This window comes from Geotrypetes seraphini, chromosome 18 (assembly GCF_902459505.1).
Source record: "Geotrypetes seraphini chromosome 18, aGeoSer1.1, whole genome shotgun sequence".
Taxonomy (NCBI): domain Eukaryota; kingdom Metazoa; phylum Chordata; class Amphibia; order Gymnophiona; family Dermophiidae; genus Geotrypetes; species Geotrypetes seraphini.
The window spans coordinates 28,867,157-28,892,216 of record NC_047101.1 but is presented as its reverse complement, the minus strand read 5'-3'; the positions used below and the strand labels follow the sequence as shown (position 1 = coordinate 28,892,216).

Here is a 25,060-nt window from a genome sequence, read left to right as displayed (position 1 = left end):
CACCCAAAAAATTGGCGCCAAAAAAGCGCTATTCTTTAAAGTTAGATGTAATGTATATACTCGAATATAAACTGAGATCTTTGGGTAAAAAAAAGGACAAAAATGGGGGTCTCAGACCTGCCCCCCTCACGAACCTGTTTACAGGCCTCTTCCAGGCCTGCCCTGATGCCTTCTGGACTGGTCTAGTGGTGGCCAGGACAGGACAAGAGGGATCCCTTCCGCCTCCTGTCCCAGCCAATTCTAATTATTGTCATCTCCCTTCCGAGTTTCAAGTTTCAAGTTTATTAGGATTTTATATACCGCCTATCAAGGTTATCTAAGCGGTTTTTACAATCAGGTACTCAAGCATTTTCTCTCTCTGTCCCGGTGGGCTCACAATCTATCTAACGTACCTGGGGCTATGGAGGATTAAGTGACTTGCCCAGGGTCACAAGGAGCAGTGCGGGGTTTGAACCCACAACCCCAGGGTGCTGAGGCTGTAGATTGTCACAAGCCCGAGTCCAATGCCGGCCTTGTGCCAGGGAAGAGTCACAAAAATCACTCCCTGAAACTAGTCCGGGCCAACCATGTTATCCCTGATAGACAAGAGCAAGAACAGGTAGCACAGGCTGTGTTTAAACCTGAGGCAGAACACAGCCTGATGAAAACTGGTAAGGGCTCTTTAAATCCGCCATTTTTGTGTCAAGCTGGCTAAGCAGGGGAGAAGGAAAACACAGCTGAAGGAAGTTCAGCCCCGGAGTAGGGCTGGGCGTGGTACAGCAGCTTGGCAGCATTTAGAGGGCTGGCTGACCAAGAGGAAAGGAGACAGAGGAGAGGCTCTCATGTGGAAGGAGTCTCCTAGTCCCCCTGAGCCAAGGGACATTGAGATGTTGGACACTGAACTAGAGGATACAACCTTGGAAAATCCTAAAGGTGAAGCTATGGAGTACAGCACTTTACCTGAGGTGGGAATGGGTGAAGAAATGGAAACTGATTAATTGAAGTTGTTGTTTTTTTTGTGCTAAGTTTTGTGGAAAGTTTCCATTTCCATTGAGCATAAGTATTTTACTGAAGTATGCTAACTAAGGGAATGTATGCTAGCCCAAGGTGTGCTTGTATGAGAAGTTTTATTTCTCTTGCTTACCAAGAGTGCTGCTGTGGAAGGAACTGCAGCAGGTTCTTATTCAGAAAGTGTAAATATCCGGTAAGCTTGAGACAGGATTTACACAGCACCAGGGTGAATAGTTTTCAGAGTTTTCTTTGTTTGAGAGTCAAGGACTGTTAGAGACTCTGCTACACCTGGGACATTGCTAAGAAACTTTGGAACATGATCCAGACCAGGCTGGTTACTATTTTGTTTGTGTTATTTTTGCCAAAGACCATTGGAATACAATTTCTTTTGATGCATTTTTTTTGGACTTGTGAATTGAACAATAAATTTAATTTTTGTTATTTCATAACTTACCTGTGTGAGGCCATTCTGATTAAACTCATAGGATAAGTTTTGCACAACAGGGACTTCCTCCATCTTGGGGAAGCACGCTGGGGAGAATATTGTAAGCGTGGGCCGGTTACCGCGAGCCTTGAGGGCCGGCCACGCTACAAGATCCAACCACTGCGCCACCTCCAGCGGTGAAAGACGGCAGGAGCGACCTTCTTTCACTCCTGTCTATGCAGAGCTGCTAGCTAATTGGCTGCCGCGAGTTCTCTGGTTGGACTATTCGGGTCTTTATCTGCTCTCATTTACTATGTTGCTATGTAAATAAAGTCTTGCGTAGTCCATCCAGTCTGTCCAACAGTCACATTCATCATCAAGGCAATCTTGAACCAACAATCTAGTAATTATTCATTTTACTTGGTAAGTTTCTCTATAAGATGTCCTCCCCTCCCCCCCTTCATGATAGGCAAGACCTGTCCATACTTGCTCCTGATCTGTTTTGCATAAACTTAAAGTAGGGATTAGGATAAGGACAGGATTTTATATACCTTTCTATACTGAAAATGAAAAATATATGATCTAGAGGTCCTTATTTGTACCTGGAGTAATGGGAATCAAATTCTGTTCCCCAGACTCATGCTCCAACCATTTCTCTGCTTCAGTATAATGAACCCATATTGTCTTAACCAAGACAGATTACTACAAGAACAGAAAGGAACAAGACTCCATTAAGTTTGGAGATATATATCTAGCCACTGTCTAAAGAGAAAGATCAACCTTTGTAATTTATGAATGCTTTTAAAAACAATTTCTAGGTTTATTCCTCCTAGTTTGGAAAAGATCATAACATCAAACTGCAAAATTAAACATTTTGGCAGAACACCTAAAGCTGAGGGTTTCCTTGAAAAATCAGCACAGAGTGATTCAGACTTAGATATCCTGATAATGGAGCTAAAGAGTTTGGAAGCTGAAAAAACCTCTGGGCTCCTAAAGGCAGCTGTCATTTTAAAAAATCAGGAAACAATCTCCCAAAGATCATTCATCCCTAGTATAAACCAAAAGCCTTCATTTTGTCCAGGATTATACCGCCTTCCTCTGACAGAAGGTTGAAGCACTTCACATTCCTGAAATCATTAAAACACATACGAAAAAGAAACAGAGATCCATTTTGATAGAAAAGAGCCAACCAGTCGTGCTTAAGAATGCAAAACACATACACACTTCAAGTTAAAAGTTGAAAAAGTTGACACCCATGCTCATTCCAATTGCTATCACTGTGCAAAATAATGAGAAAGTTCATTTCGTATTTGATATCATAGAAAAATGAAGGCAGAGAAGGACCATGTGGTCTATCCATGCTATCTACTATCCCTTCCTCTCCCTTAGAGATCCAAGGGAACGGTACAGTTTAGGGAAGAAGAACTTTTGTGCACGAAAGAGGAGCAAGACTTGGGTGTGATACTAAGTAATAGTCTTAAGGTGGCCAAACAGGTTGAAAAGGCAATGACAAAAGCTAACAGGATGCTAGGGGGCATAGGGAGAGGTATGACCAGTAGGAAAAAGGAGGTTCTGATGTCCCTGTATAATACTTTGGTGAGACCTTATTTAGAGTATTGTGTGAAAAGATATAAAAAGGATGGAGTCAGTCCAGAGGAAGGCTACTAAAATGGTACATGGTCTTCATCATAAGGTGTATGGGGACAGACAAAGATCTCAATCTGTATACTTTGCAGGAAAGGCAGGAGAGGGGAGATATGATAGAGACATTTAAATATCTACATGGCATAAATGCGCATGAGTCAAGTCTCTTTCATTTGAAAGGAAGCTCCAGAATGAGAGGGCATTGGATGAACTTAAGAGGTGATAGGCTCCAGAGTAGTGCTGCCCGATTCACCGATTTGAATCAGGTGAATCGATTCAATTTTCTAAAAAAATCAGCCTCCCGATTCAATGACCGACCCTTCCCCAGTGCCTTCCTAAAGCAGGAGCTGCAGCGCTGCCTCTTGCTGGCTGTCCACTGCCGCTCCTGCTTGAGGGGGGAGGGTCAGTCAGAAAGGCCTCCTCTAGCTTCCCTGCTGTTACCTCCCTAAGGCTAACACAGGAGCCTGCAGGCTCGTTGGTGTTATAGCGATCCCTCAGCTGCCCGTTGTCCTCAGCGGCACGTTCTATCTGCTATGTCCTGCCCCTGTTCTGACATCAGGGACAGGATAGCGGCAGAGAGAACGTGCCGCTGAGGACGACAGGCAGCCTCAGGGATCGTTATAACACTAACGAGCCTGCAGGCTGCCGTGTTAGCCTAAAGAGCGGGGAAGCTCGGGGAAGATACAGGCTTGCGGGGGGAGCAGGCATTCGTGGCGGGGAGCAGGCTGAAGAGTGCCTTCATGCTAGGGGGGCAGGTCTTTGCAGGGGAGAGCAGGTCTTCGTGGTAGGGAGCAGGCCGAAGAGTGCTTTCACTGCAGGGGGGCAGGCCTTTGCGGGGGGAGCAGGTCTTTGCGGCAGGGAGTAGACCGAAGAGTGCCTTCATGGTAGGGGAGCAGGCCTTTGCGGGAAGAGCAGTCTTCGCGGTGGGGAGCTGGCTGAAGAGTGCCTTCACTGCAGGGGGGCAGGTATTTGCGGGGGGAGCCGGTCTTCGCGGCAGGGAGTAGGCTGAAGAGTACTTTCACTGTAGGGGGGCATGCCTTTGCGGGGGGAGCAGGTCTTCACGGCGGAGAGCAGGCCTTCATAGCAGGGAGGCAGGCCTGTGCAGAGGGAAGAGGAGGAAGAGTTCCTTCATGGTGGGGAGGCAGGCCTGTGCAGAGGGAGGAGGAGGAGGAAGGAGTAAGAAAGGGGAAGGGAGATGCCAGACCTGGGGTGAAGGGAAGAGAGAGGCCAAACCAAAAATAGGGGGAGGAAAGCAAAGGAGAGATGCTGGACTAAAGGAGAGAGGGAGAAGAAATGCAAGACCACAAGGGGAAGGGTACAAGAGGGACAGATACTGCTCCAAAGTAGGTGGGCAGGGTGCAGGATGGCAGGAGAGATAGTAGGAGAAAGTCTGTACCTGGGGAAGGGGATACAATAGGTAAGGAAGAGAGAAAGAAGAAGCTGGATATGGGGAGAGATAAGATGCTGGGCATGTAGGGAGCATAGGAACAAGGACACAAGGGGGACAGTACTGGAGAGGAGAATAGGGACAGGGACACAGAAGAGAGATGCTCGATGAAAGGGTAGTTGAGAAAAGGAGAGATGTTGGATCTAGGGATGGTGGGGTCCATCGCTGCAGCAGCGGGAGGATGGAGATGAAAAAAAAGAAAGATGCCAGACCTCCGGTGGAGGAAAGGGAAACAGAAGGGGAGGACAGAGGTGGAAGATGGATGGTTAGCATAGAAAAAGAAGAAAGAAGGAGGGCCTGATCAGAAGACAACCAGACCAACATGGGACCATGATTTGAAAAATAACCAGACAAGAAAAGGTAGGAAAAATAATTTTATTTTCTGTTTTGTGATTACAATATGTCAGATTTGAAATGTGTATCCTTCCATAGCTGGTGTTGGATCGCGAACACAAGCTAGGAATTAACAGAGAGAGGAAAAGTATTTTTTGTTTGTTTATTTTGTTTACACCACAGGACCAGTGTGGGTAGCAGAGGGCAAAGGGGGGTGAAGAGGCTATAAAATAAACCCACAAGGATGTTTGGATAAAACCAGGGCAGGCAAATCGAATCGAATCAAAATTTTTTTTTCCTGAATTGGGCAGCACTACTCCGGAGTAATCTAAGGAAATACTTTTTTTTACAGAAAGGGTGGTAGATATGCAAAATAGTCATCCACAGAGGTGGTGGATACAAAGAGGCCATCCTCACAAACGTATAGTATGAAGCAAAAAGTGAACTAACCAAAATACACTTTTTTTACAGTTGCCGCTTGTCAATACATTTAGGATACTTTCAATTATGCAGTGCCCCTAGCCTTGATAAAGCTCTGCGAAACGCGTTGGCAGAAGGGAGTATTGAATTGCATGGAACGCTGGAATATGTTCCTTCATTACCTATTATGAATTGAAGACACAGCCTTTTAAAGATAAGTTCTTTAAAACTTTAGATAGAAGCACTGATAACTATGATAAAGAAAAAAGCATTTTAAAAATTTTTCTATAAAAAGCATTACATTATGATGATTGGGGATGTATGAAGAACTGACAGACCGTGGAAGCGCTCTTGCTTAAACTGGTCATATCTGACACCCCAGGTCTCACTCACCATAAGTGTATTTTGGATACAAAGAGGGGCATTTTCGATAGGACGACTAAGTCTGAGTTTGGACATTTTGGGAAAGATGTTCAGAAATCCAGTAGAGAAAATGTCCATTCTTAAAACAGCAAGACGTCTATCTTTTTTTTTTTAAATGATCTATGTAGACATTTGGTCCTTAGTACGTCTTATCTTTTTTGGCTAATCCTGAATATAAATACATCCACATGAAAAACATACAAAAGTAAGTTTTTCAGACCTCAAAGCATCCAGCATTCTTAGCAAACTGTTCACAGAGAGCTTAGAACAGCAATAGGGCACTCTAGGGGGTCCAGCAGTGACTGTTACATTTCAAATTCCCAGGCACACATGTCACTATAAACTGCTTACATTGTATGGTGAGGCCTCCAAAACCCATCCAAAACTTACTGTACTCACCTGTACACAATAGCCCTTATGCCGGCAGGTATCATCTTAATGTAGGTACAGCAGGTTTTGGAGGGCTCATCATACAATAGAAGCAAGATATGGTGACATCTGTACCTGGGACTTTTAATGTGAAATTCACTAAAGTACTTCTTAGAAGAGCCCCTCAGCTCTCTGGGCTCAAATGTCTGTGTTACCATCTGAAGCTGCTAGGACTGAAAACTTCTCAGTATCACCTTGTAATACAGGCTAGAATGTACTTCTTTTTAAACATCTTTGAGTGGTGGGAGGTGGTCGGTGACCACTGGGTGAGTAAGAGGGGGGGGGGGTCAAGCCTTAATTCCTCTAGTGCCCTTCTGGTCAGTTTGGGCACCTTCTTAGCATTTAGACACTTTTAGAACAGCTGTAGCTCCAAATGTAAAGAAAAAAGCCCAGAACCTTTTATTAAAGGTTATTAAAGATTATACCTGATGAGTGTCCAAGTTCTAAGCCCACCCAAAACACACCTCTAACATGTCCCCTTAAGATTTGGGTGCACTGGCGACAAAACAACCAGAAAGATGTGTAAAAGCCTGTTTTGAGAATGCCCACTTGGACATTTTGAGTAGTAAGACATCCAAATGCTGGTTTATGCTGTCTTTTGGACTTCTATCTTTTATGAAAATGAGCCCAAAAGACTGTGTCTGAATTCAAGAAAGCGTGGGACAGGCACGTGGGATCTCTTAGGAAGAGGAGGAGATAATAGATGCTGAGAATGGGCAGATTGGCCTTTATCTGCCATCAAGTTTCTCTGTTTCAATATACTTGTCCCAAGCTTTCTTGAAGTTTCCAGTCTCCACTAGGAGGCCATTCCAAGCATTCAGCACCCTTTCCGTCAAAAAGTATTTTCTGAGGCTACTTCTTAGTTTATCCCATTTCAACTTCATCCTATGCCCCCTCATTCCAGAGTTTCCTTTCAATTAAGGGACTTGCCTCATGCACATTTATGCCACATAAATATTTAAACATCTCTATCATAACTCCCCCTCCCACCTTTCCTTTTAATAGCTTTCCTCTGGACCGACTCCAACCTGTATATCTTTTAGATGGTGAGATCTATTTAGAGGCAGCAGTAACTTGTAAAATGGACGATATTTGGAAGAGAGAATTGCAGATCAGAGGACTAAAGTGGTGTCGAATAAACAACTAAAACTGTAGCTTGTCTGTCATCTTTACTAGATAAGTTCTGTGGTGAAGGGGCTATCACATATGAGCATGGTGTTGCCTATACCGAGCAGTGCTGAACAAGCTGTTTTAGAAGTAATGATGCAGGACCATATTGTTCTTAGAAGAAAATTGAAAAACTTAAGAGAATATGAACTTGAAATTAATTTGTTTTCCATGAACCGAAAATGTTTCTACAACTGAGGGTAGTGATCAGTGGAGATCGCTCTGAAGAAAGGGATGTTACCAGTGGTTTGCCTCAAGGATTTGTTCTTGGGCCTGTTTTTTTTTACATTTTTATAAACAATATTGCTGAAGGGCTGTTGGGTAACATTTGCCTCTTTGTGGATGATACCAAAATCTGCAATAGAGTAGATACGCCGGATGGTATGAATAACATGAAGAAAGACCTGGCAAAGCTTGAAGAATGGTCTGAAATTTGGCAGCTAAAATTTAATGCTGCAGCCTGGGCCCGCCCCGCTTTTTGAATGGCTGCAGTCAGTTCTCAAGAGTCTCGCGAGAACTGAAGCAGCCATTCAGAAAGTGGGGTGGGCCCAGGCAGCAGCACAGAAAGCACGCTCCTGTCGGCACATACACCCCTGGACCACCAGGTTTCAGGGGGCGTTTAAAAAGACAGTGTGGGCAGGTGAGGGTGTTTTAAAAGGAAGTGCCGGCAGGTGGGACGTGTTATTAAAGGGAGGCGGGGGGTCATCTTCACTCCATAAGACGCATCCACTTTTCCACCCCCTTTTTGGGGGTGGATAAAGTGCATCTTAAGGACCGAAAACTACGGTACCAGCCAGAAACCCAAAGAGTAGCAACATTCCAGAGCTGCTATTGTGATGTCATACTACCTCATTCCAACATACCAGAAGCTGACAGGTTATACACAGGAAATGTAGCCGGGAAACTGACAGGGTTGAGGGTCAGTCTAGAAGAGGCATGCAGGCAGATTGATAGGCTTAAAAATGATAAATCCACTGGACCGGATGGCATCCATCCGAGGGTAATCAAGGAACTGAAAGGGGCTATAGCTGAACAGCTTCAACTAATAGCCAATCTGTCGTTCAAATCAGGAAGGATTCCGTAAGACTGGAAAGTGGTGAATGTTACGCCGATCTTCAAGAAAGGTTCGAGGGGAGATCCGGAAAACTACAGACTAGTAAGTCTGACCTTGGTACCGGGAAAGATGGTAGAGGTGCTGATAAAGGACTGCATCATTGATCACCTTGACGGACACGATCTGATGAGGACCAGCCAGCACGGCTTCAGCAAAGGAAGATCTTGCTTGACGAACTTGCTGCACTTCTTTGAAGGAGTAAACAGGCAAATAGACAAGGGTGACACAGTCGACATTGTATATCTGGATTTTCAGAAGGCATTCGACAAGGTCCCGCATGAATGACTACTTTGAAAAATTGCGAGCCATGGAATCGAGGGTGAAATACTCACGTGGATTAAAAACTGGCTGGCAGATAGGAAACAGAAAGTGGGGGTAAATGGAAAATACTCGGACTGGAAAAGCATCACCAGTGGAGTGCCGCAGGGTTTGATGCTTGGACCCGTGCTCTTCAACATATTTATAAACGACCTGGAAATTGGTACGACAATCGAGGTGATTAAATTTGCAGACGATACGAAGTTATTCAGAATAGTAAATACACAGAAGGATTGCGAACACCTGCAACATGACATAAACACGCTTGAGAAATGGGCTGCGACATGGCAAATGAGATTTAACGTGGATAAGTGTAAGGTGATGCATGTTGGTAACAAAAATCTTATACACGAATACAGGATGTCCGGGGCAATATTCGGAGAGACCTCCCCAGGAAAGAGACTTGGGAGTACTGGTCGACAAGTCAATGAAGCCTTCCGCGCAATGTGTGGTGGCGGCAAAAAGTCGAACAGAATGTTAGGAATGATTAAGAAGAACAGATCGGAGAAGGTCATCATGCTGCTGTACAGGGCCATGGTAAGCCCCCACCTGGAAATCTGCATCCAGCACTGGTCTCCATACATGAAGGACACAGTACTACTCGAAAGGGTCCAGAGAAGAGCGACTAAAATGGTAAAGGGGCTGGAGGAGTTGCAGTACAGTGAGAGATTAGAGAAACTGGGCCTCATCTCCCTTGAAAAGAGGAGACTGAGAGGGGACATGATCGAAACATTCAAGATAATGAAGGGAATAGACTTAGTAGATAAAGACAGGTTGTTCACTCTCTCCAAGGTAGAGAGAATGAAAGGGAACTCTTTAAAGTTAAAAGGGGATAGATTCTGTACAAACGTAAGGAAGTTCTTCTTCACCCAGAGAGTGGTGGAAAACTGAAACGCTCTTCTGGAGGCTGTTATAGGGGAAAACACCCTCTAAGGATTCAAGACAAAGTTAGACAAGTTCCTGCTGAACCAGAACGTACGCAGGTAAGGCTATTCTCAGTTAGGGATTAGTCTTTGACCTAAGGGCCACTGCGTGAGCGGACTACTGGGCACAGATGGACCACTGGTCTGACCCAGCAGCGGCAATTCTTATGTTCTTATGCCTAAGAGCCAACCTCATCAGTGAGGTCACAATGGCTCAATTGTCCTATACTTGGCTCATATAAGAACATAGGGATTGCTATACTGGGACAGACCAAAGGGCTATCAAGCCCAGTATCCTGTTTCCAACAGTGACCAACCCAGGTCACAAGTACCTAGCAAAATCCCAAAGAGTAAAACAGATTTTATGCTGCTTATTCTAGGAATAAGCAGTGCATTTCCCTAAGTCCATATTATTTGTTTAAAAACTTGAACCCCGCTTAAACCTAAATGGTTCATAGAATACATACATAATCATAATAACAATACAACAATAAATAACTTATATTCATATAAAATTCCTCAAAAGCAAATGCCTCTGTAAATAAAGTTGTCTTCAACACGCTCTTAAATTTCTGCATATCAGAAAGCAATCTAAGTGGCCCTGTCAAATTATTCCATAAAAGCACTCCTGCCAAAGAGATTGTTGAAGCTCTTATTTTTGCATAGTGAACACTAACAAGCCCATCACTGACCAATCTTAATATCCCCTCTAACCTTAAAGGTCTGCATGACTGACACACTTTTTTTTTAGGAACTTATCCAAACCTTTTTTAAACCCTGCTAAGCTAGTTTCTAAATGTGCTCAACTCAGAGTGTCATTTATAGAATAGTGGCTAGCATTAATTTTATTGGTGCCATATATGGAATTGTGTCCATCAGATCTACTTTTAGTTGGTTTGAGTGAAAGCAGCTGTCAGACAACTAGTTTAGCTGGACAGATCTCCAGGTATGCTGTTTTGAAAGTTGACCTTTTAATCAAACTGAGCCATTTGTAAACAGGAGCTTCTGGGATTTATAGCCTTAGAAAGCTGATTATCACCACAGCAGTAAAACTGATAAAGCTTTCCTCCCTTCAGCCCTCATGTTGTTAAAGAAATGAGTTTAGCCAGTTCAGTATTTGTGGCCTGCAGTGTTTTAGCAATTGTCGTCACATCTGAAGAAAAGGGCTGATGTGGTCTCATGGGCTCATCTATAGCATCAGATTTGCATTATTCATATGTTCATCTGAGAACAACATGAAAGAGGATAAGATGCTGTCTCATTTCTCTCTTTATCTTTCAGACTTCTCTCTTATGCCCAATGGTATCTCCTTTCTATTTCAGAGAGAATGAGGGGACTTCTCGTATATTAAAACAGTGCTCAGTACAGAACAGTTCAGGGCGACTCCTTTGGCTTCGATATTAGTGCCAGTTCTTCACATAATTTGATGCAGATTTATGCATGTTTATGACTAAAACGTGGGCCAGAAGTCAGCACAAAAGTTAGCTGCTCTGTGTACAGCTAAGGAGCGTAATGTTTAGCACTAATTTTACCGTTTAACTCTAAGGGTCATCCAGTGCATTGACTATTGGCTGTGGTTTTAAATCAGTCGACTAGCTTGGCACATAGTCATTTAGTACAGTTTTATTTCCTTACATTTTTATGGCTCTATCAATGAAGTGACACTGTGTAGGGCATCATAAATATACATTAAGAACTATTATACATTTTAAAGCAGTATCACATCAACCAAATGCTTTCAAAATCATGCTGGTGGCTTTTATGAATAAACCTGGAAAGAGAGGTTAATTTGTTTTGCTCTTTAACCAGAGCTTTAATCCTCACTCTTTCCTGTGTATTTTCCAGATTCTCAGAAATCACCCTCAATTCAAGACTCAGGGCTCCTTTTATCAAGCCACACTAGCGGTTTAACGCGTGTAATAGCGCGCATTAAACCGCTGACCACACTAGCCGCTAACGCCTGCCTTGAGCAGGTGGTAATTTTTTGGCCAGTGCGGGCGTTAGCGTGGGATTAAAAGTCACGTGCGCTAACCCCGCTAGCGCGGCTTGATAAAAGGAGCCCTCAGTCTCAGTCTTAGCTTAAAAAGAAAGTAAGAAGTGGATGCTGAAATGTAGAATTTTTAGACTCCACTTCCTCATTTTTAGCCAATGCTCCTTGTAGCAATTTGTAATGAAAGAGAATCGTGAATGCTGAAAGGAGAAGAGAAAAAGGACAACTCCCAGAATGCAATTCTCTAAGGGCACAAGCTGCACATACTCTGTTAGACACATATTAATCCCTGTTTTGTTTCATGAGGTGCCTGCTCAGACCTTAGATCACGTTTAGCCTTGCAAAACATATGAGCTTAAATTTGAAAAAAAATCATGCTTTCTTCTGATCTGTATTGGTTGTTAAATAAATGACATTTTTCCAAATGATTTCAGAAAACATGACTTTTTCCCTTTCAGCAAAGTAATGTATGTGATTCATTTGTCTTCAGCACCTGACCTCAGTGGTTTCAGATGGCAGGTGGCTTAGCTAACTGATAGATCAAAAGTAATAAGCCATCCTAAAGAACATGCTTACAGGATTAAGCAGAGAAAAAATTTAAGCGGAGCTAGTGAAGGAAATATGGCCCTTACAACTTCAGAATTAGATAATGAGGTTGGATAGTTATAACAAGAAACACCACCTAGAGCCCTGTACGTCAGTGGCGTACCTAGCATATGTCCGGAGAAACCCAGATGTTATGAAAACTCAATGTGTAATAGGATAAACACTTTCAAAAGGAGTATGGTAAAGTCCAATAAAGTAAATCAAACAAACACAGCATAGACCAGATCACTCCAACATGAAGGAAAAAGCCTTAGAAAAGGCCCTCCCACCTCACCAAAACGGCTTAAAGAGGCAGTCGAGCGGTCACCTCACTGGCAAAAAACCTTCAATTTATGTTCATGTCTTATGCTGTGCTGTATAATGCCAATGAACATTAAAGATAGAGGAATCAAATCCACTTATCCTGCTGATCGGTACACCAACGGTGGCCAGCGTTTCACATTTTCATGCTGCCTCAGGGTGTATCCCGACCGATCAGACTCTATTCAAAACGGACGTCTCCACGTCTCAGTATGAAATGACTGTTACAGGGGGAAACCGATCTGGTCTATGCTGGTCTATCTGGTCTATGTTGTGTTTGTTTGATTTACTTTATTGGACTTTACCATACTCCTTTTGAAAGTGTTTATCCTATTATCCTAGTACCTAGCATATGTGACACTCGGGGCCCATCATTTTTTGACACCCCCCCCATCTGTATGAAAAACATGATTTTTAGTAACAATCCACACGTCGCACAAGAATGTACCTAGGAACAAGCAGCATCTTACATACTGCAGTGAGCAGTACATCAATAAACCCATTGTAAAACTAAACAAGCCAGACTAGAACAGATCAATCCTACAGTCAATCCTAACAGAAAACCATGTCTTTCGAATACACAGAACATAGAAAACACCTTCGCCTAGTAAGGAATATGTAATCACAAACTAACTGTATAGAACTGTAACTTTATAGAACTGTAGTGTGGTTTTTAGCCACGGTGGTAACAGCTCAGACGCTCATAGAATTCTGAGCGTCGGAGATGTTATCACCACGGCCAGCACTAAAAAATGCTCTACGGTTTTGTAAAAGGGGGGATAAAATAGAAATACGTAGACAAAGGTTAAATTGAACCACCAAGAAGCTGGACTCTGCATACAATGCAAAACCACAGAAACAGTGACACATCTCCCCTAAAGCAAAAAAATAAATAAATAGAATTTTTTTTTCTATCTTGTCTTCTCTGGTTTCTTCTTGTCACTCTCTTCCTTCCATCCACTGTCTGTCCTCTCTCTGCCCCTTCTATATGGCATCTTCTCTCCTTCTATGCCCCTTCCAGAAACTTTATGCCTCCCCCTTCCATCTCTCCCTTCATCCCCATTGGTCTGGTATCCATCTTCTTCCCTTCCCTCCTCCAATGGTCTGGCATCTCTCTCCTCTCCTCTTCTTCCCTTCCCTCTCCCACACCCTTATGGTCTGGCATTTCACTCTCTTCTCTTCCTTCCCCCACTTCCATCAGCAACTGCCCCCTTTCTTTCCCTCCAACCTAATTCAATCCAGTATCCTTCCCCCCTTATGTCTCTCTCCCCTTTCCCTGCTCACCAATTCCATGAGCATCTGCCCCCCTTTCTTCCCCTCCAACCCAATTCCATCCACTATCCTTCCCCCTTATGTCTCTCTCTTCTTTCCCTGCACACCAATTCCATCAGCATCTGCCCCTTTCTCTCCCTCCACCACCCTGACCCCCCTTCTCTCCCTCCACCACCCTTCTATGCTCCTCTCTCCCTCCAAACGAGCAAGGTCCCGTGATGACAAATTTTGCTGCCTCTGCCTCCGGAAGACGTAAGTGATGCAGAGGGGATGGGCTGGCAGACGCAGGGAGTTGCAGCAAGGTCCCACGATGACTGCAGCTGCCGGTCCACCCTCTCTGACGTCACTTACATCCTCCGGAAGCAGAGGCAGCCGAAACAGTCATCGCGGGACCTTCCTACACTTCAGTGTGGCTGCCGATTCTGCTTTGGAATAAGTACGGCAACCGTGCTGAGGTGCAGGTCCCGTAGAAGAGCAGCGTGGGAGGATCTGGCCGGTTATGCACCCCCTAGGGCTGGCACCCGGGCAGTCCGCACCCCCCGCCCTTGGTACACCACTGCTGTACATTTAATTTTTTTAATCCCTTGTCAGTTACACAACAATATCTATTCTAGCTTCATGTAGATCATCATTGTTTTTCATTATGTCCTTTTAAAACTGAGACTAATAAGTATAAACAATTTCTCATGAATTGGGCACCGCTGCGTTGGTCCATGCAGGGAGCACATGGTGATTCAACCATGGTTATCACACTACTGAGGAATGGAGATTTCATAACAAAAAGCAAGAGGCTATAGCAACAATCCCCCCTCCCAAGTATAAAACGAAAAGCCTAGACCACACTGAAACACAAAGCAAAGTTTGGCTTATAATACCGGCAAGAAAGCAAGGTGACATTTTCCAGACTCTGGATTAAGCTCTGGGATCTTTGTGTAAAGTCATTTTCCGTTCGTTGCTTGCTGACATTTCATCAGAGATTTCAGTAAAATTCTGGATTCCCTGCCTTTCTCTAATCATTGAATTAAAATGCTCTCTTCCCCGTGAGAATCAGCAAAACCCCTATAGCCTGAGGTTAGTCCTCAAAACAGTAAGTGGTGAGCCGGGTATCTGGAAAAGAAACCATCTTCTAACACATTTAGCCGATTCGTGATTATGGTCTCGGAAAACCTGCTGAGCAACACTTTGCAACATTTGGGCAAATGGTTCTAGAGCTGGGGCTAAACTACTGTAACGACTTTCCTCATCCTACACGAGAACCTTCAAAGCGAAACTGAAACATAAGGAGAATCGTAAAAGAAGTACCAAATTCTTACCGTCCGACAGGTCGATGAGTCCCAGGTAGTGCAAAAGTTTCAGAGAGGAGCAGACCACCACCACGATCCCTAACGTCTGCAACCCCTCCGACTCTCCGTCATTCCACATCGTTGGCGATCGCTCCGAGATGCCCAGCGAGGCATTCCCAAAACAAGTGACAGGTAGTGAAGGCTCGGAGCTCATCTGCGGGGAAGCGTTTCTCCTGCTCTTCTGCCAATCTATGCTTCATTTTCTCTCTCTCTCTTTCTCAATGTTCTTTTTTTTCCCCCTTCTCCCCTCCCTTCTGCAGCATTTTCTTATTCTTACGCTTATTTTCAGAAGAGCTCTCTATTTGCGTCTTTTCTTGAGAAGAGTTAACTTGGATGCTGTCTCTGCCCTGGAACTCGCTGCTGTCTTGGTTGCTTCGTTGCTATCAGTTTCACTGCAGTGCACAAAAGAGGAAACATGATTTCTCTCTGTTAGAAGCTCTTGAAAAATGACAGTCGTAGCTTTTCTATTTGACTGAAGTTTTTGGAAGTTCCTAGAAAAGATTCATTTCAGGGGAGAATTGTAAAATAAAAGTGATAATCTCCAAAACAAGTTTCAATATCAGTAGAGCTTCTAATTTCAGGTACAGGTTGGATAAGTTCAGGACAATCCTGACTTTTCTGCACTGTTGACTTAAGTAGCAAAAATGTACCCAGCAATATTATGTTTGGCTCAAAGATGACAATAAATGTCGATTTTTGCACTGTCAATGAAAGAAGAACACATAAATTTACAATTTTATAAATATAGGCAGTTCCGGGGTTATGAACGAGTTATGTTTTTAAAGCTGTTCCAAGTCAGATTCTGCTCCCAGCTGACAAAAGGGCCAACTGTCCCTCAAAAGGTACAGCATTCACAACCACACACTGTTCTTAACGTGGCCATGCCTCATTCCTGAATCTGCCCCACTGCAAATACTGCTTAGTTAAATGAAATGAAGCCATGACTGCGTTCTTAAGTAGAAGTTGTACTTGAGTTGGGCTTCTGTAACTCGGGGACTGCCGGTACCTAAGAACACAGTCCTAGTAAGATATGTGCAGCCATTGTGATCACAAGGCACAAGGGAGGCGAGGAGCACCCAGTCTATTGCCTCTCCCCATGTCCTAATTGCTTGTTGAGCTGCCTCACAAACAGGAAATTCAGGCTGGTCTCACAGCTTCAAGTCCTGGGAGGCGTTCCACACTTCCTACATTTACTTACGTGGTGAATCCTCATTAGAAAAATTGAAAAGTTCATTCAAACGTCACTTGTATAAAGACGCATTTGAGACATAGATAGGACAACTCAATCTATTATTAATTCTTATGCTCAAATACCTAATCTTAATCAGACCTTATGTATGGGTCACAATCTCCCCTACCCTCTCCTTTAGGCTTAGCCATATTTTTAAAATTATTCTTCATTATCCTCCGGATGTTTTTTTTCCCTAAATGTACCTTTATCTTCTTTAAAAAGATTGTAGTTCACCCCTCTTTCCTTTTGTATCGATAACTATTTATATGTATACATTGTACGTTTTGTTTTATTTTTGTCTCCCAATTTTAAATTGCCATACGCATTGAAGTACTTGACATTGCATGTACAACAAACTTTTAATAAACTTGAAACTTGTGTGGTTCAAGTTCAAGAGTTTGATTTGGAAAATGCTGGAATTTACTAATAAAGTCTTTTGCTTTTCTGCACAGAATGAATATTAATTCCTACCAGTGCTGATACACTGAAGGATTAAACTAAGGCAAGCTTTTCATCTTTCTGTCTAAGGACAGAAAATATAAAATTATATAGTTCCACCCTCAAACCTAGACTCCACATCTGAAAGAAGTGGCCATTTCTAAAACAAACTTACAAACCCAGGTTGATCAGCGAGTTGGGGTAGAAAGAGCAGCTGCAGTAAAAGCAGAGAACTCAAGGATCCATCAGCATGGAACATAAGAACATAAGAATAGCCTTACTGGGTCAGACCAATAGCCCATCAATCCCAGTATCCCGTTCTCACGGTGGCCAATTCAGTTCATTAGTACCTGGCCAAAACCCAAGGCATAGCAATATTCCATACTACTGATCCAGAGCAAGCAGTGGCTTCCCCCATGTCTTTCTCAACAACAGACTATGGACTTTTCCTCCAGGAACTTGTCCAAACCTTTTTTAAAACCAGCTACGCTATCCGCTCTTACGACATTGTCTTGCAATGTGTTCCAGAGCTTAACTATTCTCTGAGGGAAAAAAAATTTCCTCCTATTGGTTTTAAAAGTATTTCCCTGTAACTTCATCAAGTGTCCCCTAGTCTTTGTAATTTTTGAAGGAGTAATTTTTGATGGACCTACCAAAGACAAGAGAAGTAATTTTCCATGGCTTCTTTTTGGAAACTGACCTCATTTGGGGCAACTTTATAACAGGAAGCGTATAAAAAGGCCCCTGGAGAAAACTTGGTAGGAAAGCACAGTTACTTACCATAACAGGTGTTATCCAGGGACAGCAGGCAGATATTCTCACACATGGGTGACGTCACTGATGGAACCCCGGAACGGACTCTTGAAAAGTGAATTGCCACTTTAAGTTTTAGAAAGTTCGTGATCAGCTTGCACTGCGCATTCGCAAGTGCCTTCCTGCCCAATGTAGGCGCGCAGTCCCTCAGTTAAGATAAGCCAGCTAAGAAGCCAACCATGGGAGGTGGGTGGGTTGTGAGAATATCTGCCTGCTCTCCCTGGCTAACACCTGTTACGGTAAGTAACTGTGCTTTATCCCAGGACAAGCAGGCAGCATATCTCACACATGGGTGACCTTCAAGCTAACTAGAATGGGATGGTGGAAGAGTTGGCCTTTAAGAAAATAAATTTTGTAATACTGACTGGCCGAAGTGTCCATCCCATCTGGAGAAAGACTTCAGACAATAATGCGAGGTGAATGTATGAACTGAGGACTAGGTGGCAGCTTTACAGATTTCCTCAATAGGAGTAGATCTAAGGAAAGCACCAGAAGCTGTCATAGCTCGGACTTTGTGAGCTGTGACACGACTCTCCAGGCGCAGTCCAGTCTAACCATAGCAGAATGAGATACAGGCAGCTACCCAGTTGGAAATCATACTCTTGGAAACAGGATGCCCCAACTTATTAGGATCAAATGAGATGTAAAGTTGAGGAGATGTTCTATGTGGCTTTGTCCTGTTGATGTAATAGGCCAAAGCACGATTACAGTTGAGTGTGTAATGTCATTGCTCCTGAATGAGAATGAGGCTTAGGGAAAAAAACTGGGCGAACAGTCATCCGATTGAGATGAAACTCTGTAACAAGTTTAGGTAGAAACTTTTGATGTATGCGCAGAACTACTTTGTCATGGTGAAAAATTATGAAGAGTGGATCTGCCACCAACGCTTGTTTTTGGGTTTTTTTTTTTTGTAAATCATGTTTATTGAGGTCAACCAAAGAAACATAACTCACTGACCCTCCTGGCAGAAGTGAGCGAGATAAGAAAGACAACTTTCCAGGTAAGAAACTTGAGATGAGCCGTGGCCATTGGTTCAAATAGTGGCCTCATTAAACTGGAAAGAACTACATTAAGGTCCCAGACTACAGGAGGAGGTTTGAGAGGTGGTTTCACATTGAAAAGTCCTTTCATGAAACTGAAGACCAAAGGATGAGCAGTAAGAGGTTTTCTCTCAACTGGCATGTGAAAAGCTGTAATAGCACTGAGATGGACTCTGATAGATGTAAATTTGAGTCCAGAGTCAGACAGATGAAGCAGATAATCCAACACTAATTCCACTGACAAGGAAGTTGGATCATGATGATAAAGGAGACACCAGGAAAAAAATCAAGTCCACTTTTATTGATAACATTGTTGAGTGGATGGCTTCCTGAAGGCATCAATAATATCGCAGACAGGCTGAGAGAGATGTAATTCATATGGATTCAGCCTGAGACAAACCAAGCTGCCAGGTGTAACAAATGCAGGTTGGGATGTAGAAGTGATCCTAGTTTCTGAATAAGAAGTGCAGGAAAGATTGGTAGAGAAATTGGCTTCCTTGTGCTGAGCTGAAGTAGAAGGGAGAACCCATGCTGCCTGGGCCACCAAGGAGCAATGAGAATCATGGTGGCTGACTCTCATTTGAGTTACAACAGAATTTTTAACAGGAGAGGAGTTGGAGGGAATGCATATAAAAACAGGCCCATCCAATCCAGGAGAAACACATCGGCTTCCAGACGGTGAGTAGAGTAAAGTGTGGAGCAAAACTGGGGCAACTTGTGATTGTGATGGGTTGCAAATAAGTCCATCTGAGGAGTGCCCCATTAAGCAAAGCTGAGATGGAGAGTCGCAGAGTTGAGAGTCCATTCGTGAGGCTGAAAAATTTTGCTGAGGTTGTCTGCCAGGGAATTCTTCTCTCCTTGAATGTAGACAGCTTTTAAGAAAATGTTGCGAGCCGTCGCCAAGAGCCAGATTTTCTGAGCTTCCTGACATAACAGAAGAGAGCCCGTGCCTCCTTGCTTATTTATGTAGTACATAGCTACTTGATTGTCTGTGCGAAGGAGGAGGACTTGAGGACTCAAGAGGTGCTGGAAAGCTTTGAGAGCATAAAATATAACTTGGAGCTTGAGGAAATTGATGTGAAATTTCTGCTCCCTGGCAGACCAATGACCTTGTGTTTGAAGGCCGTCTAGGTGTGCACCCCAGGCATAAGGAGATGCATCTATCGTTATCACCTTTTGGTGGTGGTGGTGGTGGTGGGGGGGTAAGTGAAAAAGGAGTCCTTTGAATAGATTGGAGGAGGTCATCCACCATTGAAGCGACTGCTGAAGATATGATGTGACAGAAATATGTTGAGAGAGATGATCTAATCTAATCTAATCTTTGGTTTATATACCAGGTCATCTCTCAGTGGAGCTCGACTCGGTTCACATATAATTAAGACTAGAGTACATAGCAGAAAACAGGAGAAGGAAGAACTAATTAAAAACTAAAGTACATAAGAAAAGCATAAGAAAAATAACTATAATATTATCATTTCGTTGAGAATGTAGTTAAATTATTTAAAAATCGTGAAACAATAAAGTTTTCAGGAATTAAAGAAATAATAATAATAATAACTTTATTCTTCTATACCGCCACAATCGTGCGACAACTGAAGAGAGCTGGACAATCAGCGAGTTACAATATGCAGATAATTAATGAAATTACAGTATACAGAATCATGGAAAAGCAGCAATTACAATATACAGTTTGTTTAGAAATTCAGAGGGGTCCTTTTAGACAAAGTGGCGAAATACATAGTACAGTTTGTTTAGAATTTTTTCAGGGGGGACATATTAGGAAAAAAAAAGGAAATAGTGATTAGTGTAGTTGAAGTTTAGGTGATATATTTGTCGAATAAGGCAGTTTTTATGGTTTTTCTAAAGGCAATGTAGGTCAGTCTAGCTCCATTTATGTAGTTGTCCAGCCAATGTTGTTGTTCTATCCAGGAAGGTTTTGTATTTACAGCCGGTAATGCTTGGATATGCGAATAGATTGCAATTTCTGGTTTGCCTCGTGGGACTGTATAGTACGAAGGCCCATCTAGTCTGCCCACCTGCAGTAACCATTATCTCTTTCTCTCTCTGAGAGATCCCACGTGCCTATCCTAGGCCCTTCTGAATTCAGACACAGTCTCTGTCTCCACCACCTCTTCTGGGAGACTGTTCCATGCATCTACCAACCTGTCTGTAAAAAAGTATTTTCTTAGATTACTCCGGAGCCTATCACCTCTTAACTTCATCCTATTATGCCCTCTCATTGCAGAGTTTCCTTTCAAATGAAAGAGACTCGACTCATACGCATTTACATTACGTAGGTATTTAAATATCTCTCAAGATAAAAAAAGTAGTGAGAGTAAAACCAAAATATTATAAAAAAATGTCACTCACCAGCAGTGGGCTACCTCTCTACAATCCAACATTGAAATTCAAAAACAGGTGGAGAAAAAGCCTCAAAAACGTTTTTAGCATACAGCAATCATTGATGATTCACAGCTGGCATTCTTTTTCTTATCATAGGCAAAAAACTCATACCTGCAGCACAATGTAAAAAGATCTAAAAGGGGAAAACCCCACTACTGTGCACAGTATTTTTAATTCTTTTTTATATATTTAAATTTTTAAATTCATTTTTATAATACACTTTTCTGTAAAAACTTTTCAACCTTTTTATATATAAATATATGAAATATAAAGTTCAAAATGCAAAATCGCTGAAAAAGGAAGCAAAATACTTAACTCTGGCGCCAACACATTCAGTTTCTTCAGGGATTCTCAAAAAAGCTTCCAACAGCCACAAAATTCTCCTTAAGAAATTCTCCAAACAGCTTCCAACAGTCAGAAAGTTACACACCAGCTTCAAACTTGCACAGTGGCACAGAATAACCAGGAAGTAGAAACAGCAGGGTCAGGACTAGCTTCCGGGACATTCACTTCCGGTATGAAATCAGATATTAGTAAAAGGTACACCACTCAATTTTTTGATTTAATCCAAATGGCCATAAAGTATTCTGGAAAAAAATCTATCTTTGTTCACATTGGTGCAGTTTCCTCCTTATGTTCCCTTGTCTCTCTGAAAAAGCTGGAGCTTCAGCCGGTCTTTAGGAGGCTAGTCATAATCCAAAGCCTCCAAGAACTCCTTGCTATGCTTGGAATCCACTTCTAGCGGGATGGAAAGATCCTCAGATATCTGACAGAGAAATTTAGAAAAAGAGGACCGCTCAGAAAAAGCAGAAGGTCTTTGAGGTGATTGCAGAGGTGAGTCTGAACCAGAAGAGTCTTCATTTGCAGTCGAGAGTGGTTCTTGTTCCGAGTCTCCAAATAAATCCGAATCCTGTATGGAATGAGGACAGTGTCGAAGACTCGGTATTGAAGCCTCGAGATGTTTGGTCTTATGAGAGTGCTTCCGTAACTAAACCAGAATAACCTCTCTCAATGTTTGAGGCGAGAACAACTGGTGCCTTGTAGATGGATCAATTGACTCTCATATCGATGGTCTGCGCACCGGTGGAGCATCAGATTGAGATGCGGTTGGTGTTGTCCTTTTCTCAGACTGAACCGCCTGGAAAGTTGGTGTCGACATGGCCTGGATAGCCGGTGTCAACATGGCCATAATTTGAGTCAGCACTGAAATTTGAAAATGCTCACCCAATTCCTCCCGAAGCAAATTGTCAATCTTTTGCTTGAGGGAGAGCACCGGTACTGCAGGCTTTTTCGCCTGTACCACTGATGCGGTGCTCCAGTCTAGTGATGAGGAGACTGATGTCGAGGCACTCACCGAAATAGGGACCAGGTGCTTACGGGACTTTTTCGAGGTCGGCATGGCTCGACTCAATGCCACTTTGACCAGAGTCCCAGATGGGGTAGGGGAAGGCTTCTTAGCCGGCTTACCCACTGGATGTTGTGACACTGGAGATGTTTCTGCTGGTGTCGATGAGTGCGGCGTCACCTTGGTTGGTGCCATCGGTGTCAGTAGTAATGTCGGCTCCCTCTCCATAGTGACACCGAACAAGTGTTGTTGTTGAAGAATACGGTTTTTCAAAGTCCTTTTTTTGAAGTATTGAACAACGAGTACAGGTTTCTGGACGGTGCTTGGGCTCTAGACACTGGAGACACCAGCGATGTGGGTCATCCACAGAGATGGGCCGAGCACAGTGACTGCACTTCTTGAATCCCGTCTGCAGGTGGGACATCGAAGGGGACACTGCTTTGGTGAAATCGAAGGCCCAGGTGGTACAACAGGCCCCACCGGGCCAAAAACCTGCGAGGGATAAAAAAAGAGATTTTTTTTGTAACCGAAGTAACTTGAACTAACAGAAAAGAAGAAAATAACACCAAAATGACTAAAAAGTCACTGATGCGAGAGCAGGAAGCAAAAAAGTTTTCAACGGCCATTGAAACACATCTTAACTCTGTGGAAACTGAGAGACCGCGCACCTATGTCGGGCGGGAAGGCACTCATGCATCTATGGTGCGGGCTGATTGTGAACTTTCTAAAACTTAAAGTTGCAATTCACTTTTCAAGTGTCCGTACTGGGGCTCCATCAGTGATGTCACCCATGTGTGAGAATATGCTGCCTGCTTGTCCTGGGATAACCTATTTTATAAAGAAAGTACAGGTCTAGGATTTAGGCCTAAGCACTTGTTACTAAGTGGCTGATGCATGCATGTAGTTAAGAGCAAGCCGGGCTCTACCCAATTCTGGAAAATATGAGCTATGTATTATTTATTTCATATATGTATAACCCCCATCCTCAGTTCACATAAAATCATCAACTAAAAGTAATCAAAATAAAACATAAAACCAAACTTTACGTCATACACAATAACCATGAAAAACAGAATAAAAAACAAACAAACAATAAAACCATCACAAAACAGCAAAACTAAATAAAAAAACCTCGCCAAAAAATAATCTCTCTACCTGCTTTTTAAAGTCATAATAAAAGGGTTAAATGAAAAGTAATGCCTCTACCTCTATAACTTTTGTTTAAATGAAGATATTGTAATGAATAAAAATGAAAACAATGTTTGAAATCTGCTCTTTTATTACATATAGTTATTTTCTACATAGTTGCTACCATACATTTCTGCCATACCTTAGTTGTGGATGTTCTCTTGATTTGAAAAATGCTTACTTGTCCTTTAATACAGTACCTGCCATCTTGACTTGAACAAAACTGGACAAGCTGACTGAATATTAGCAATTTAACCACTCTATTCTCTACAAATATGTTAAGGGGCACCTTTCAGATATAACATGGTATATTCTGAATACCCTGCTGTTGAAGGTATCATGCTTTAATCCACAGTGGGTATCACTTTGGGGATTACTTTGCAAGAGTCAGGATTTTGGTAAATAAAAGATGCAAATCTCCTATAAGGAGGAAGATATTTACTCTAAACTTACAGTAGTGGTGGAGATAGTTGAAATCTCTTGTTAGAAAATATATCCCAAGAAGACCTCCCCTTTGTTCAGGGAGAGATTATTCAAAGGGATAACCGGATGAGATGGAAAGAGGGCCTGGATTCTCCCATCAAATGTCTTACAGACAGAAGTCAGAATCCTCTGGATTCTATATAAAAGTCATCCAAAGTTGGTCATGAAACCAAGATGCACATGCAAACTATTAGTCAATTGGCTACTAATGACCAATTATTGGCGTTAATTGGATTTAATTGGCATTAATTTCCATTTATGTGCACATCTGCCTGTCCAGAGTGTCTCGTGCACAGCCCAAAAGGGGACATGGCCTTGGAAGGGCCATGGGTGAGTCAGGGGTGTTCAAAATGTCCTCTCCACCCCTCCCCCTGCTTCTTCTGTGCCCTCATGCTACACTCTCACCGTCCCTTCCCACACCCATACCTCTAAATCAGCTTCTCCACCTGCTGCTCGCGCTGGCTTTCCCTCTGACGTCACTTCCTGGCCCCGTAACCTGGAAGAGATTTCAAAGTGAGCCAGGCCTACGCGGGCAACAAGCTAGAGTAGTTGCTCGTGCTGGTGAAGATTTTAAAGAGGTACAGGAGAGGGTGTGAGTGTGGTACAGAGGGGTGGCGAGGTGCTGATCCTGCCCCCCCCCCCACCCCCCATACTATGCCACTAATCAACATTAAGTACTATTCTATAAAGGGTGCTCAGTTCAGATAGTGCAGATTTTTCCAAGCCCTGAAATTTGAGCACCAATCTGGCCCAAACAGCTCCTATCTCTGACAGTCTCTTCCTCTACTGGTTTCAGTCTGAAGTTTAAAAAATACAGGATCTGATGGGTCCTGATAGTTTTCTTTTATTCAAAGCTGGCCAAGGATGAGGCAGTTACAGGTAAGATCAAAGCAAGGTAGGCCTCAATTTCTCTTCTAGAAATCATTCTGCTGTGCTCTGGAAGTGTTGAGAGGAGCTGAAGACGCATCTGTTCTAT

The 25,060-nt window shown here is 43.0% G+C and overlaps 1 protein-coding gene across 5 annotated transcripts in view; it reads right to left on the bottom strand.

The window, feature by feature from the left end:
* Positions 1-25,060, bottom strand: part of KCNIP1 (potassium voltage-gated channel interacting protein 1) — a 669,345-nt gene that overhangs the window by 79,364 nt on the left and 564,921 nt on the right. The window contains exon 1 of one of the 5 annotated variants that reach the window (XM_033927123.1): positions 15,114-15,555. The exons of 3 other annotated variants lie outside the window; for them this stretch is intronic. In XM_033927123.1, the coding sequence (XP_033783014.1) occupies positions 15,114-15,297 (184 nt within the window). In that variant the 5' untranslated portion in view covers positions 15,298-15,555. Of the gene's footprint in view, positions 1-15,113; positions 15,556-25,060 lie in introns of those variants that run through there. One more of the 5 variants, XM_033927122.1, reaches the window with a different exon arrangement.